This window comes from Sinocyclocheilus grahami, unplaced genomic scaffold (assembly GCF_001515645.1).
Source record: "Sinocyclocheilus grahami isolate Dianchi unplaced genomic scaffold, SAMN03320097.WGS_v1.1 scaffold139.1, whole genome shotgun sequence".
In the NCBI taxonomy this organism is placed as follows: Eukaryota; Metazoa; Chordata; class Actinopteri; order Cypriniformes; family Cyprinidae; genus Sinocyclocheilus; species Sinocyclocheilus grahami.
Genome location: NW_015505318.1, coordinates 399,975 through 417,219, shown reverse-complemented (window position 1 = coordinate 417,219; position 17,245 = coordinate 399,975). Strand labels below are relative to the sequence as shown.

The window sequence follows — 17,245 nt, the reverse complement described above, 5'->3', positions numbered from 1 at the left end:
TTTCTATGGTAACGTACAGCTCCTGCACTCAGATTCGTAGCTTTGTGGTAATAGCGAAAAGAACGATTCTTTTGAACAGCAGAAAAAGTGTAAAAGTATGTAAAAAAAAAGTGGCAGGACTGAAACATACTTTGTTTTATATGTTTTATACTTTGAAAAATTTCGCCGGTTACTTTCGCTTTTTTTCGCGCAGCTTTTAGAAAATTGGCTCTTTTGGTCAAAAAAGGTTCCCGACCCCTGATCGACACAGACACTTATAAATAGGAAAATGTATACATGATGATGATGATGATAATAATAATAATAATAAATGTTTTAATATAAATTATTAATTTGTAATTTAGGCTATTAAAACCACATACTGACACGTAAATACCAAATTAATTTAAAAAATGTTTTTAAGTTACGACATGAAAGGTTCAAAGTAAAATTCCCTGTTTTTAACACTTAAGCTCAAGATACAAAAACATGTTATCATTCTAAAAACATCGTAAATGTCAATACATTATTATCAACGATTGTAATATGTGCTTTATGATTTAAATGAATCCCCTACTGACTCCTTATACGAACTGCAGTACTGGTCGTACCCAGCATGCACAGCAGAGCTATTAGCGCTTAGCTGAACAAGTGTAGACAGAAGACAACAACAACAGCATGATCCCAGCCAAACGCCAGGCTGATGGACTAGGCCAGTTATGGACCCCGATAACGAGTATCAGTACATGGCAACAAAAGTGTGGCTCTTGCTGACTAGTCATCTGGCTCGATGAGGAGGTTGATTTTATTGCTAAATGTCCACTAAGGTGCTCATTGTTTCTCAAGTGTTTTAAAATATACTGCTGCTAAATATCTCGAGTCTATGTGCGAGTGTCTTCCGGCGGGAGCAGCAGCAGCAGCGGTGCCATGAACAGTGGACTCCCAGCTTCAGCTGCTCCGCTCGGGGGTGTCGGAATACCCGGTGTGAAGGTGAAATTCTGCCGTTATTATGCGAAAGACAAGACTTGTTTTTACGGAGATGAATGCCAGTTTCTGCACGAGGACCCGTCCATGGCGAGCCTTTCTCTGCACGGTGGTGGTACAGGTGCTGGCGGAGGAGGAAGCCCCGTCTCTTTATCTCTCGCCGGAGGAGCAGTGACGGCGGGATACGTGCTCGGAAATAGCGCGGTCAGCGGCGCTCCGGCAAACGTTCCCAAAAAGAACGATTCTCTCGGTCCCGCAGGAACAGCTCCGGAGGGACATCTGTTGTCCAGTAAGTTTGCACTGAGGCCTAACGTATCCTGTCCTCTGTTGTTGTTGTTGTTCGGTTATGGGGCTACACGGCGGCTTTTGTTTAAATCGAGGCCGTGGATTCAGCGGCCTACCTCTCGCTACCAAAAAACACTGGACATCAACATGTTACTCCACAGCGCGCAAGCACTTTTAAACGAAAGACGAAAATTCTAGAACAACCGAAGCAAAGGCGTTTAGTTAATACTCTACGTTTTTTCTGCTGGTTTCAAAGTGTTCTTCCAAATTTATAAGTTTAGTATTTGATAACTGATAGGTATGGCAAGCCATTTTAACATTTATCTTAGATCATTCTCAAAAGGAAGTTATGGCACTAAGGAATTTTGGTACTCAAAGGAAACTGGTCCTATTAGAAGAATACAAACACACTCCAATATAGTAGGTGGCGGTATGCACCTCTAATGTTGGTCTGTAACATGACATAAACACACTGCACGATTTTCCACTGTCCCAGATGCAAGAATGACATCGTGAAACGATCATGGCGATTTCTGTGATCGTGGCTCCTAGTCGGTGCTCTTATGTCGTACAGTGAGAGAGGTTCAAAGATGGCCGTTGTCACATATCCTTCGACCAAAGATAGCCTAGGATACAGCATGATCATCGCACAATGTGTTCGCTGGTACGATTCACATTTACTGACCAACCAATAAAAATGCGACGTGGCACTAAAACATATACCTGCATACCTCAAGCTCTTATGCCTTCCTCTTTCGCCGCTTCCACTTTTTTTCAGCACACATAAAAAATACAACTGCTGTGTAAAGTGTGATTTATCATGCTCTTTTTGTTTACTACTAGCGCATGCTGGTGACATTTTATTCTTCTATAGGAACGTGCGTCGTAGCGTACAAGTCAACAGGTGTCATCATCGTACAGTCTACACACACGTCGTAGCCAAGGTTATTAGATCCATGTCGCACAATGTGACATGCAGTGATCTTATAGGATTGCTAAAATTGTGCAGTGTGTTTTGGGGTTAAGACTTAAAGATGCACTAGTTTTTACAGGAATACTCCTGTAATCTGAAGTTGCCTACTATCTTTTACAGTTTCACTTGTAAATACTCATCATGAGTAGGGCTGGGCAAAAAAAATAGATTTTCCGATTAATCGTTTTTTTAAATGATGTCGATTCGATATCGATTCTCAAAAGCCACTAATCGATCTTTTCCAGTATTTATTTCAGCACACATTTAAAACAAGATCTGATTAAGGTGAATCTTATCATTAGTCTTCTCCACTAGATGTCACCCTTATTTACCTTGCGCGATGTTACAACAGAAATCCTGTCATTCATTCAGTGCTTATCATGGCCATACGCGTGATTCATAATACTCAGGTGAAATGCTATAGTAATGCTATAAATCTGCGGAAGCATTTGATATCACGCATAAGGCGCCATGATTTCCGCATTGAATGAATGGTGGATGGTGCGGTGCACTTTTTTGTTTACTACACACATACTAAAGCGCGCGACGCTCGCTGTGTTTTCAGCTTCTGCCGTCTTTTAAAGATTCATCTTTATTAAAGTTACAAAAGCTATTCAATCAAGAGCAGTGATTTCTTTGTTGTTGCTGTTTGATTAATATTAAGAAAGTGCTGTCACTTTAAGAAAATGCACTGATACAGTACGTTCAGCCGGCTATGTCTGCTATAGTATACTTATCAAGACTGGCATTTTGACACAATTTTTGTGTGAATTTGTCCATTTAAGCACAATACTGGATGAGCGCACGCACAAATCTTCTCACTGCGCGCGTGAGCTCGTGTCTTCTGGCTCTTAAATGTTTAAACTGGCAAAGCTTAAATGAGTTTAGCTTAAACACAGATATCAACGTGTGCTGTTCAGGTCTCACCTGTGCGTGCGCGCGCACTATCAGCACCCGGGTGATGACGGAATAAATGCTCATTTTCCAACATACGGCAGTCGCATTGAACAAGAGTGAATGGTTTGTCCATGTTTTTTTTTCATTGCTGTTGTTGTAATGTATTGGGAAGACAGAATGCGCATCCATCAACAGAAACATATATGATACAGTACGTTCAGCCGGCTATGTCTGCTATAGTATACTTATCAAGACTGGCATTTTGACACAATTTTTGTGTGAATTTGTCCATTTAAGCACAATACTGGATGAGCGCACGCACAAATCTTCTCACTGCGCGCGTGAGCTCGTGTCTTCTGGCTCTTAAATGTTTAAACTGGCAAAGCTTAAATGAGTTTAGCTTAAACACAGATATCAACGTGTGCTGTTCAGGTCTCACCTGTGCGTGCGCGCGCACTATCAGCACCCGGGTGATGACGGAATAAATGCTCATTTTCCAACATACGGCAGTCGCATTGAACAAGAGTGAATGGTTTGTCCATGTTTTTTTTTCATCGCTGTTGTTGTAATGTATTGGGAAGACAGAATGCGCATCCATCAACAGAAACATATATTAGCCGAACCCTGTTTGTTTTACGTGTTATTTATAGCAAACCATATTACAGATGTGTTGTCAGATTTAAGTTGAACCTCGGTCCTAGCGTGTTTCGAACCGTGTGTGGAGAACTGTACGGTTCGATTTTTTTGCGCGAACCGTTCCACCCCTAGTCATTACCAATATAGTTCAGTGGAACTAATGACCATAGTTAGCTAGCGATGGTTTTTGGGAAATGCACCCCTGGTTAGTACATATGACTGGTAGAAAAAAGAGGTTGGGTGAAATAGGTGCAATAATAAATACTAGTGACAACTGGGATAGATAATACTGTCTAAAAATTTAACTAAAAAACAAAAAATTTAAATGTCCTAAGTAATAAATACTATATAGCAGGGGTGGCGAACTCCGGTCCTGGAGAGCCGCAGCCCTGCAGAGTTCAGCTCTAACCCTAATTAAAACTCACCTGCCTGTAGCTTCCTAGTATCCGTTCAGACCTTGATTAGCTTGTTCAGGTTGTTTGATTAGGGTTGAAGCAAAGTTCTGCAGGGCTGCGGCTCTCCAGGACCGACTCACCCCCATGTCATCCAAGATGTTTACGTCTTTCTTTCTTCTGTCAAAAAGAAATTAAGGTTTTTGGTTAAAACATTCCAGGATTATTCTCCTTATAGTGCACTTCAGCTGCTATCAAATGGTTGAAGGTCAAAATTACAGTTTCAATGCAGCTTCAAAGGGCTCTACACAATACCAGACGAGGAATAAGGGCCTTATCTAGCAAAACGATCAGTCATTTTCTAAAAAAAATAAAAATAATGTATATGCTTTATAAACAGAAATGCTCGCCTTGCACTGCTCTGTGATGCGCGTCCACGACTTCATGTAATACGTAATCACGTTGAAAAGGTCACGCGTGACATAGGCGGAAGTACCGACTCAAAGTGTTTACAAGTCGAACGTGCAAAGACGAAGTCAAACGCCGTTTACAAAAAAATTGAATGTGTACAAAAAACATACAACTTTTGAACGGTCCTCCTTCTCCGCATTTGTAAACACTTACTGAGTCAGTACTTCCGCCTACGTCAAGCATGACCTTTTCAATGTAATTACGTATTACGTGAAGTTATGGACTCGTAGAGCAGTGCAAGGCAAGCATTTCTGTTTATAAAGCATATAAAAAAATTTTTTTTTTAAATTACCGTTTCGCTAGATAAGACCGTTATTCCTCGTCTGGTATCGTGTAGAGCCCTTTGAAGCTGCACTGAAACTGTAATTTTGACCTTCAACCGTTTGGTAGCCGTTGAAGTCCACTATAAGGAGAATAATCCTGGAATGTTCTCATCAAAAACCTTAATTTCTTCTCGACTGAAGAAAGAAAGACGTAAACATCTTGGATGACATGTGGGTGAGTAAATTATCAGGAAATTTTAATTTTAAAGTGAACTAATCCTTTAATAGTTATAATAATTAGTGAGAATTTCTTAAAAAGATACTCATCCATATTGGAATACATACTAGTCCAAAGTGTGCAGTTACTCCCATCTCCACAGAACATAAATACTAGTTTTAATAGATAAATGTTAAATGACTTGCCATGGAAAGAGACCTGCCATTGTTCACGGGCAAGATTTGAAGCATCTTGAACCAAACTAACCCAATATCAGACATCATGTTTGCCAGTGTTTTGATGACACTTTAGAAGAGTCTTGAATGCATTTTCACAGTAAAGTTGGAAATAATGTCTAGCTGCTCTTAAAACTTTGTTTTAGTGTTCAGGAGAAATTCTGTGGAACTTGCTTTTGAGCACATTAATCTTTTAAAACAATATACTGAAGCAACCATTCACTGCGTTATTTGAATTATTTTATTTATTTAAAAAAAGGCTTGCATAAAACTTTGTGTAAGATACTGTGTAAACACAAAGGATTCACATGTGTTTTTGCTTTATTGCAGTCCCTGGGATGGAGGGAGGTGCTCTGAATGATGCCAGTCTGACCAACTCGTACTTCAGCAGTACCTTTATTGGGGTCAATGGGTTTGGTGGCCCAGCAGAGTCCAAATATTCAATGATGCAGGTAACATAACCACTAGTGTGACTGTGTGTGGTGGAAAACAGGAAACCAATAGAAAATACTAGTAACTGGGTCCGTCAAATGGAGCACACAGTGGTGATTCATAATGGGACACTTCACATGTTGATGGTTGCTTGTGTTATTAGAGGATGACCAGCAGTAGCAGTTCACCAAGTCTGCTGAATGATGGTGCCAAGAGCTTCAGCCACGGCACACATGGTGAGTTAAAAATTGTTTGAAATTTTTGATGCGGGAATAAAGCTGTCATGACAAGATTTGAAAACCTTTTCTATGTGTCCGCTCCACTTTTTAGATCCAGTAAATTCCCCAACATCATCTCTCTTCGGTGATTTTGGTGCTTTGAGCATATCACAAAGGAGAAAGGTAAGAGTTTAACATGTCAGTTCCAGCAGTAGCAGTTCACCAAGTCTGCTGAATGATGGTGCCAAGAGCTTCAGCCACGGCACACATGGTGAGTTAAAAATTGTTTGAAATTTTTAATGCGGGAATAAAGCTGTCATGACAAGATTTGAAAACCTTTTCTATGTGTCCGCTCCACTTTTTAGATCCAGTAAATTCCCCAACATCATCTCTCTTCGGTGATTTTGGTGCTTTGAGCATATCACAAAGGAGAAAGGTAAGAGTTTAACATGTCAGTATATGCTGTTTGTATTGTGCTCCGACAGGTTATTTTGTTAATGGAAGAATCACTTGTATTTCTGACATCTTTCGAGAAGGCATAATGGAATAAAAACATTTCCAACTTGACCAATTTTGATAAGACTAATCATCCAACAATTGACCAGTCGATTAGTGAGTTTTAAAAATTATATATTTTTAGCAGTGGAATTTTAATTACTATGCTGACATCATGCTGTTTTAACATTTAGAGAGTTTGCAAAGGAAATCCCTTAAAAAAAAAAAAGCTGTGTATTTAATTTCCTCCGCATTCATTTTGATCTAATTATGTATTTTAGTATAACTTATTTAATTTTTTTATATATAATTATAATTTATTTTTATGTATTTTAGTTACTGTAATCTTTTTTTAAAGCAAGCAAACAAACCAACCAACCCCACTTTGAAAACCCCTGCCCTAAGAAACGAGACTTGATTGAATCAGGTGAATCAGAAACCAGCCTAATGATACAGGTGTTCCTTGAGAAATTAGCTGAGTAGTCCATTTTGAATGAATGTTGCTTTGCACATCCCTAACTTGGAAAAAGGTGTGCCAGTACCAAGATGACAGTGCCAAAATATACTTTCTTAAAGGTGTCAGGTGAAAACATTATGGTTCTATTTGTATCTGCATTTTTTTCAGGCTCCTAACCCCACAGCCAGTGAGTTTGTCCCTAAAGGGGCCCCACGGATGGCCTCCATGTCTCAGACGACCGTGCCAGCATTCACCTCCCCCATCTTCCCTCATCCTGGCTTGAGCAGCTCCACGGCGGCTGCTCTTGCACCTGGTCAGTGACTCACTCCCAGAAAGTACCACCTGGTGTTCTGCCATTCTGTCTGTCCTTTTTGTGTTTTTGCTAGATCTCTTTTCTTATGTTCAGCATTTCTGTTCAGTTTTTTAATGTGTGTGATCTTTTAGGTTGTGAATCTGGTCAGGGTACTCAGTTTATAATTAGGCTTGAATATCTGTTTTTTTGACCAGGTATGTCGCTTTCTGCTGGGTCTTCTCCTCTTCACTCCCCCAAAATCACCCCTCACACGTCCCCAGCCCCGCGGCGGCGCAGTCACACGCCCAACCCCAACCCCAACCCAGCCAATTACATGGTGCCCACCACTGCGTCTGACCAGGGAGGCGGAGCCCACGTGATTCAAAAGGAGACCGTGGGCGGGACTACCTACTTCTATACCGACAACACCCCTGCTCCCTTGGCCGGAATGGTATAGTCCATGTTAATCTATGCTATTATTGCCTTTACCTGGTTTACTTAAAATATAAAATGTGCTGTTCGCATTTTCAGGTGTTCCCAACATATCACATGTATCCGCAAACGGCACCTCATGTGGCATACATGCAGCCAAAAGCCAATGCACCATCCTTCTTTATGGCTGACGAACTCCGACAGGTAATCTGCCATTTCTGCCTTCATCTGTTAGCCAGTGTTGTTTAGTAGTTGGTTGTTGACTGTCTTTTTTCACATATTTGTCCTTGTTTGTAGGAGCTGATTAACAGGCATTTGATAACGATGGCACAGATAGATCAGTCTGAGAACCCTGGTAAGGATGTGGTTTGTCTTGTGCTGGCATGACATGTCAACAGTGTTTGGTTTCAATGGACAACACGGCTACTGTTCAGATATAATGTCTGTTTTGTGGTCAGAGCATATGGGTTCACCTGCTGTCTGAGTAGAAAACCACATCCTTTGTCTGTCTGCCATTTTTAATTGGTTTGAAAAGCATTTCACATAGTTATCCACCTTTGTGTCATCTCTATCATCTCTCTCTGTTTCTATATAGTCAAGTGTTTATTTTGGTGCGTATGTGTGTAAGAAAAGGTGTGTTGGATGATTGAAATCTCTTTTCCATCTGTCCTCCAGGAGTGCCGTCTGAGGTAGACAGTTACCACAGCCTCTTTCCCCTGGAGCCCCTTCCCCCACCAAACCGTCTTCAGAAAACCAGCAATTTCAGTTACATCACTTCCTGTTACAAGGCAGTCAACAGCAAAGATGACCTGCCTTACTGCCTCAGGAGGATACATGGTGAGGCATAAAGTATTTGTATGTACAGCTGTTCCTGTAGGGAGTTTGTTTTGAACAAACATTTGTTTTGAATTCCATTTTTACATCACTGTTTTTTACAATGGCAGTATTTATGGATAACCAATCGAACCACATAACTAAAAATGAAACAATTTGAAGTTCAATATGGTTTTAAAGTGCTTATGGTAATGAAAGTGGACTATGAACTAAACAATAAACAGTCCCTGCATCTTGGCAGCACAATGACGCATTGTGTCTTCGTTTTTTTGCTTTAATACCCATGTGTGTAACTTGTGTCCTTGTGTGCATTCACAGGCTTCAGGCTAGTCAATACCAAGTGTATGATGCTGGTAGACATGTGGAAGAAGATTCAGCACTCAAATACTGTGACCCTCCGAGAGGTCTTCACCACCAAAGCATTTGGAGACCACTGTACGAATAGGTTTTTTCTTTTCCTTTTTTTTCCTTTTTTTTTATTTTTTAAGTGTGCGAACATGTCCATGTCCATACTATTGTGCAACACAGCTTTGTTTTGAAATTATACATTTGATTATGGGTCCGTGATATGAAGCTCATGTTTTCCTTTTGTCCTATCTATTAATTTATTCAAAAGCAGCATAATTTTTTTTTACAAATGCAATGACTTGAACAGTCCTCTGCTCTGAAACATATTTTTAAATGATGAATTTCTGAAGAAAAAAAATGATTGAAAGAGCTTTTCTTAAAAAAAAAAAACTTTAGTATAGCTTGCTTTATTTCTTTAAAAATCTAAAAAGAAATGGTCATTAATTTATTAAACCATGTTCATTTCTTAGTAATATTTGAAAACTGTTATTCTTACTAATATTTATATTTCATATATAATATTTTTGTCTTACTAATACTATTTAAAAATAGTATAAATGTTTTTTAAAGGAGGACTAGGAATGTGTTTTGAACTAGTTTTTTTTATTTTTTTTCATGAATTGACCCTTTTGAACTCTTTTCATATAATCACGTTTATCCTTCGCAGCACTGGTATTTTCCTATGACTTCCATGCGGGGGCAGAGACCATGTTCAGCAGGCACTTCAACGATCCGGCTGCGGATTCTTACTTCACAAAGAGAAAGTGGGGTTAGTTGTTTCTTGCTCTGTTGTTTCTGTTTGTGTGTGTGTGAGGATGCAGCCGTTAGATACAGAGTACGTCAAGTGCTTGGTGGCAGTTGCGTCTTCGTGAATGTGTAGCCAGGAAAGAGGAAGGAGTGGTTGAAACCGATCCCGCCTCAGGTGGGTTCAGTACCTGCAAGCTCAAGACTGACAGGAAGCAAAACCCAGGGATGATGTTTAGCTATAAACAGCTGCAGCGCATACGGCTGCATCAACCACAGTGCAGCCTCAAACCATAAAACGTGTGTTTGTTATCAGGATGGGCTAAAATACAGCAATATATTATAATAACCAGTCACAACATCTAAAAAAAAAAAAGTACACTTATTCTTATACATTGATATAAAATTTTAATGAATACCTTGATGTTAAAGTTTAATTGCCTGTGTTTATTTGTCAACTACCATAACACAAGATGCTGTAGACATTTGATTAATGTCTTAATTGTTGCAATGTTAACTTTATATTATTTATTTAGAATTATTAAAATTTTATATACCTATTTATTTTTTTGTTTTGAGAAATAACTTTCAGTTTTCTTCTATCAGGGCAGCATGAGCTCCCTCCTCCACGGCAACATGCGGGCTTGTTACCGGAGTCACTGATTTGGGCCTACATTGTCCAGCTGAGCTCGGCACTGCGCACCATTCACACGGCTGGGCTGGCCTGCAGGGTCATGGACCCTAGTAAGATCCTCATCACTGGAAAGACACGGTACAGCCACATGCATCTTGCTCATTTAATCCCAGAAGTACATTCATGTTACTGCAGGATGTTAATTTATTGTGTGGTAATGTTTAGCTTTTTTTGTAGCTTTTTTTTCTGAACTACTACCCTAACCGTGCAAAACAATACAGTAACTGGTAAAGACAAAGCACAGTTCTGCAGAATCTTCTTTAAAGTTTGCTGTAGTTAACCAACTTATGAAATGAGGGACAGTCAAACCACAGATCGGTCAGTGTACTGTGGGGCCCTTATTTTCTAGCCATAAATAGTGAATGGAGAAGTTCAATGTTAGATTATTTTTGCTCTTCCTTTATTATGTACTGACTGTTTTTCAGCTTCTCACAGCAGCATTTGCACAAATAACCAAACAAACAAACACTGCTAAATGTTTGTTGTTTCTCCATAGGTTACGAGTCAACTGTGTAGGAATGTTTGATGTCTTAACATTTGACAATAGTCAGACCAACCACCTGGCGCTGATGCCCCAGTACCAGGTACTGAACATCTCATTTACACCCAAACACATACGTAATTTGACTGTGCATCATCATTTAATCAGATTTTGTTACACTCCCGTTCAAAATTGTGGGGTTGGTAAGGTTATTTAAATTTTGTTGAAGGAAGTTTCTTATGCTCATCATGTTAAAATAACTTTTGTTTTTTTTAAATGTAATTTATTTCTGATTCCGTTTTCAGCAGCTATTAATCCAGTCTTCAGTGTCACATGATCCTTCAAAAATCATTCTAATATGTGACCCTGGACCACAAAACCAGTCTTAAGTCGCTGGGGTATTTTTGTAGCAATAGCCAAAAATATATTGTATGGGTCAAAATTGTGGATTTTTCTTTTATGCCAAAAATCATTAGGATATTAAGTAAAGATCATGTTCCATGAAGATAATTTTTACATTTTCTACTGTAAATATATTCAAACTTAATTTTTGATTGGTAATATGCATTGCTAAGAACTTAGTTTGGACAACTTTAAAGGCGATTTTCTTAATATTTAGATTTTTTTGCACCAGATGTTCAAATAGTTGTATCTCGGCCAAATATGGTCATATCCTAACAAAACCATACATCGATAGACAGCTTATTTATTCAGCTTTCAGGTGATGTATAAATCAATTTCGAAAAATTTACCCTTATGACTGGTTTTGTGGTCCAGGGTCACATATGCTGATTTGGTGCTCAAGGAACAGTTGTTATCAACAGTTGTGCTGCTTAATAAATGACATTTCAATGAAATGCTTTTCTTTCAAAACGTCCTAAAAAAGGTACTTTTGATCAATTTAATGCATCCATCCCAAATATAATAAAATAATTCTTAGTCTTAGTGACCCCAAACTTTGGTGTAAATAACATTTTACTAATAAATTAATCACAATTATTTTTGTAGCAGTTAATTGCCAGAATTTCATGACCGTGACTATACACCACTTTAATATTGATATGAAGTTCTTTGTGCTAGCAATGGGTTTTGAAGGCTGCTTTGTTGTGGTGCAACTTTTTAATTTTTAATTTTTTTGTCTTGAGTGTTTGTCGTTTTACACTTTGGGTCTAAACTCTAAGTTTCATCAGTTGCTGTTCCTCTTTGTGTCCATCAGCAAGCAGATCTCATCTCCCTGGGGAAGGTGGTGTTGGCTCTGGCGTGTAACTCTCTAGCTGGCATTAAGAGAGAGAATTTGCAGAAGGCCATGGAGCTGGTGTCAATCAACTACTCTTCTGACCTCAAGAACCTCATTCTGTGGGCCTCTATCTCTTTCTTACACACATTTTTTTTAATAGCCTAAATGCTCTCAAAGTGGTTATACTATGCCATATGACAGTTTGTGGTTCTGTATGTGTCCTGTTAAGACTAGTTAACATGTTCATGCACTCATACATTCTCGCTTGTGCATTAGTTTGAATGTGGTGCCACATCTTATGGTCATATTTCGATCTTCAGGTACCTGCTCTCGGAACAAAGCCGTCTGCGCAGTGTCAATGACATTATGCCCATGATTGGAGCACGATTTTACACTCAACTTGATGCCTCGCAAATGAGAAATGATGTCATTGAGGAGGACCTGGCCAAGGTATTTAAATTTGTTTCAAAATATACATTTTCTATCCACCTTATTTTTCGCGCAAGTGTAAATGGCTGCTTGAAACAGCAAACTGATGTTTTTTTTACCTTATTATTTTAATGTATCATCTTAATTATAAACACTAGTTTGTAGCGCAAACCATTTTACCGTTTACTGCTCTTTGATATTCTTCTCAAGTCTGGCACATTCACAGAAAACGGCTTACTACCACATTTAAAAATAAGGTGGATACACTAGTGTTTCTAACAGAATTATGCTGTTTAATGTAAATATTTAAGTCAGTTTATTATGAATGAAAGTATTTATTATAAAAAAAATTTACATTTAATTGCACCTTTTTTTTTTAGCAGTAATTTGATATTGACTTACATTTCACAAACTTACATACAAACATTTATTGGTTAATTTAGAGCTGGATGTCACTGAAAATAAAAATGTGCAGTTCTCTGAGATTCTTAATCAGTTATTGATTCTTTAATCATTCCTGATGGATTCAGTGATACATTCAGTAGAATTGTCAGACTAATTGAAACAAATAACTGACTTTATTTGTGATTCATTAAAAGAACCAGCTCAAAAGAATACACTAGTTATGCTGTGGTGTTTGTTTTTGAAGCCAGACAGCCAAAGAATATAAAGTTGTTGCTGGAAAGTTGGGTTGAAAAATGCATTATTTTGTCAGTCTTTTTATCTTGTCACTTTCCATTCAGTCACAACTAGGCTGTAGATTCGATATCACTTCAGGAAACAAAAAGAAACACCCTTGCAGACCGAGCTATCCAATTTACCCAGTATGCCATTATCTAGTGTGTGCTGATCTTGCACTGGAGGGGGTGGAGGTGTGATCACTGTAGATATTTTGGATGGTTTCAGCTGTTCTCTCTTCTGCTTTCCTCCTTTTGAACACTCGTATCAGATGTGTGAAGGCTTTTTTTTGTGTAACAACCTTTTACAAACACCTACAAAACATGCATTGTTGCATTTAACCCCTTTTTCATCAAGAAGGTGGACTTACTATATTAAACAGTGTGTGTCTCCTGTGTTTGTTTGACACTGCTGCATCTGATGTGAGAGCGAATGTGACTCAGAAAGAGGTTTAAATATGACCTGGGTTCCTCTCTAACTTCCCTTCTCATAATCTACAAAGTCTCACTTACGCAAACCCAAAATAGCATTTTTTGTTATTCAAAAACAATCCTAATAAATTTGTATTACAGCTTTTTGCTTATGCATCTGCATTTTGCAGGAGGTTCAAAATGGGCGATTGTTCCGCCTACTGGCAAAACTGGGAACGATCAACGAGAGACCAGAGTAAGTCTTTTATTACAACTAAAGTGCTGAAACGGCAACCTTTTATAGAATACTTTCAAAATGCTTCACGTCAACGTGTAATGTAATATTTATTTCTTGTAGGTTCCAGAAGGACCCGACGTGGTCTGAGACTGGTGATCGTTACCTGCTGAAGCTCTTCAGAGATCACCTGTTCCACCAGGTAACTGAGGCAGGCACACCCTGGATCGACCTCAGCCACATCGTGTCCTGTCTCAATAAGGTGAGCTTGTTTAGCTTGTGCCTATTTGTGTATAGACCTTAATAGACACCATAATGAATTTAATGCAAATGAAAACGAGGCTGTGAGGGACAGACTTTATAGACTTTGTCTTTACAATGACAGGTACTATATAAAGCACACAGCCTTTTTTGGAGTTTGGAGCAGTTAAATGGAGGGGTTTTTTTTTAATTATGGAAAGACGTTTCATCACAGCTAAGGTCAATTGGAGCTCATGTGATCGACCTCAGCCACATCGTGTCCTGTCTCAATAAGGTGAGCTTGTTTAGCTTGTGCCTATTTGTGTATAGACCTTAATAGACACCATAATGAATTTAATGCAAATGAAAACGAGGCTGTGAGGGACAGACTTTATAGACTTTGTCTTTACAATGACAGGTACTATATAAAGCACACAGCCTTTTTTGGAGTTTGGAGCAGTTAAATGGAGGGGTTTTTTTTAATTATGGAAAGACGTTTCATCACAGCTAAGGTCAATTGGAGCTCATGTTATATACGGGCCAACAATTTATTTCTCAATAAGGTGAGCTTGTTTAGCTTGTGCCTATTTGTGTATAGACCTTAATAGACACCATAATGAATTTAATGCAAATGAAAACGAGGCTGTGAGGGACAGACTTTATAGACTTTGTCTTTACAATGACAGGTACTATATAAAGCACACAGCCTTTTTTGGAGTTTGGAGCAGTTAAATGGAGGGGTTTTTTTTTAATTATGGAAAGACGTTTCATCACAGCTAAGGTCAATTGGAGCTCATGTTATACGGGCCAACAATTTATTAAATTGTTTAAAATTATATTAAAAATGCAACTTGTATATACAATTACTTTAATACACCTATTTACTTTAATGCAACATGTTTAATTTCTGAATTTAAAGTTTTTAAAAAATATTTTTGAAAGGATGGTAAAGTAAAAACTGTCAAGAAAAAAGGCTCATTAAAAGAATAAATTACTTGGAAAATAAAATCTTTTCAATCTTTATTTTTGTTAAAAAATATATATATAAAAAACGCTTATTCATTTTTTGAAAAGTACAAGATAATTTGACCTTATGACAAGGGAAGGTTCGTTTAGGTTGTAATGACGTGAAATTTATGAACTCAATCATTTTTTTTTTTTTTTAATGCCTTTGGGGGGGGAAAAAAATGATGAGTACACGTATTTATGGTTTAAAGAAAATGTTATAATTTTTTTTTGATAGTTACACCACATGACATTTTTAGTGCCATTAAATTTAAATTTTTATCTTAGTGTATGTTTTACAAAACCAATATGAAAACAAACCATACATATCTAAGCACATGGAACCCATTTTAAACCAGCTTTTTTTTTTTTTTTTGCAGTAGCATTTTGTTTTAGTGTACTTGTTGCATTACATGGATTTACTATATTAATAACAGTAAGTTGTGTATAATTACAAGCAACTAACCCTAATCCAAACCCTTATCCTTACTATAACCCTATAGTAAGTACATGTTGTTAATTAATGTTACTGAGTACTTAATTGTAGAATTACATATATTTTGAATTACGTATATAATTTGTAATTTTAAAATTAAATGTAACAGATTTTTCTTATTCATTGTCATGGAACTCTATTATTTGTCAGCTGTGCTAGTTTAACCAGTTGACTATTTTTGTCACTAACTTCCTTTAATTTCTGATTGCAGTTGGATGCTGGAGTACCGGAGAAGATCAGTCTGGTGTCACGGGATGAGAAGAGCGTGCTCGTGGTGACTTACTCAGACCTGAAGCGCTGCTTTGAGAGCACCTTCCAGGAACTGCTTGCCACCACAAACGGCCCCCTGTAACCCCCAGCCATCCACAAGAGTGGGCTGGAACTGCCTGAAACCGAGCACATTGCACTACAGCCTGGAATCATAGGTGCAGAATGATGATCTCACGACCAGGGCAGAGCCAGCTGGTTGCTCACCTCCAGTCAGATACACTGTTCTGTCCAGAGAAAGTTGTTTTCTAAAGCTTATTTTTTTAGTTTTCACAACAACACCGCAGCTGCAGAATTATGAACTGAACTGAGAGCTGTGATAATGATGAATTATTTTTTCTTTTTAGACTTGGGAACAATGTCCAAAAAATAAGAGACTTCCTTATTTTTTCTTTGGAGGATGCACTAAACATTTCAAGTTCCTTTTTAAGTGATTGTACGTGTCCCACAGGGTGCGTTCAGGGCCGGGGTTCTCACACATGAAATGGAAGAAAAACGGAGCGCCATTTTTTTCCACATCATCTCCTCGGCTGTTTTTAATGAGGTACTACGAATTGGGACAGACCACTGGTCATGTGTTCAGAGTCCTCGGCTCTGATGGGACAAACTGATGAGACTGACCACTTATGAATGTGTGGCATAAGTATTAATGTGCCGCCACTCCTCGTCTGCTGTATTGACTCATTTAAAAGTTGGCCAACCTGGAGGCGGGAGGGGAAGTTACTGGTTGCGTGCAGTCGAGGGGGATTCCACGACAAAGGGGTGCTCTCTCCTCTTGCTGTGTAAACTTGTCGTTTATTTCAGAATTTCGCAACATCCTTTTTCATTTTACGGATGCTTTTTGAAATCGGATTTTGAGAGGATGGATTTTCGTTGTCGTTTCTGTTTTTTTTTTTTTAGTCAGGCTTTTGTGATGGGAACCAAAGAGCTGGACCACACTAGCAAGGGAAGCCAGTTCTGTCTCATTGTGGAATGTCCTCTTATGCCTCTGTTGTGGAGCATCCCAAGTTTCTGTCCATTTCGTCATTCTTTTTCCTAATTCGTTCTCGTTTTCCCGCTCTCCACGCTAGTATTGGTTTAGATCTAGTGAATCTCAGTATAGAGCTCTCTTGTGTTGTTACGGTCGATCCCTTTCTTCACCAAGTTGTTGTACAGAGATGCATGATGGGATGTTTCTCACTGTGGACCAGTCCCAGCAGGACGGTTGGGATTCTATTGGTTTCTCTTGGTTTCGTTTTTGTTTAACTATGATTTGACCTATGAATTATGTGACAACATCCGGAAAACAGTTTGGAATTCGCTCAGGTTGATCCCTGACAGGAATATGCCAATGACTGAATGTGTCTGACCTGTCATTGGTGACTGCCCAATCCGTGAGTCAAGGAACAGGCGGGACTTGCAGCACAGATTTGGGTGTGCCACACTGGACCGAGAGGGTGCAGGATACAGCAGGCAGAGCTGAGGATGCTGTAAGTTCAATAATGTACT

At 38.6% G+C, this 17,245-nt stretch overlaps 1 protein-coding gene across 1 annotated transcript; it reads left to right on the top strand.

Moving 5' to 3' along the window:
- Positions 1 to 574: 574 nt before the first annotated feature.
- pan3 (poly(A) specific ribonuclease subunit PAN3) lies at positions 575 to 16,967 on the top strand. The gene is made up of 18 exons (XM_016280311.1): positions 575 to 1,252; positions 5,664 to 5,785; positions 5,929 to 6,001; positions 6,096 to 6,166; positions 7,104 to 7,248; positions 7,443 to 7,678; positions 7,759 to 7,863; positions 7,957 to 8,014; positions 8,335 to 8,496; positions 8,812 to 8,928; positions 9,509 to 9,610; positions 10,192 to 10,357; positions 10,776 to 10,863; positions 11,977 to 12,116; positions 12,318 to 12,447; positions 13,706 to 13,770; positions 13,873 to 14,011; positions 15,702 to 16,967. The coding sequence occupies exons 1-18, from the start codon at positions 907 to 909 to the stop codon at positions 15,840 to 15,842; spliced, it is 2,406 nt and encodes an 801-aa protein (XP_016135797.1). The 5' UTR covers positions 575 to 906; the 3' UTR covers positions 15,843 to 16,967.
- Positions 16,968 to 17,245: the final 278 nt, after the last annotated feature.

What these genes read in the sequence shown, in the direction of transcription:
- pan3 (XM_016280311.1), top strand. Translation starts at nt 907, where the DNA reads ATGAACAGTGGACTCCCAGCTTCAGCTGCTCCGCTCGGGGGTGTCGGA. An exon ending in CTTCAGCCACGGCACACATG is followed by an intron (nt 6,002 to 6,095) that starts GTGAGTTAAAAA and finishes TCCACTTTTTAG; the next exon opens with ATCCAGTAAATTCCCCAACA. An exon ending in AGATCAGTCTGAGAACCCTG is followed by an intron (nt 8,015 to 8,334) that starts GTAAGGATGTGG and finishes TCTGTCCTCCAG; the next exon opens with GAGTGCCGTCTGAGGTAGAC.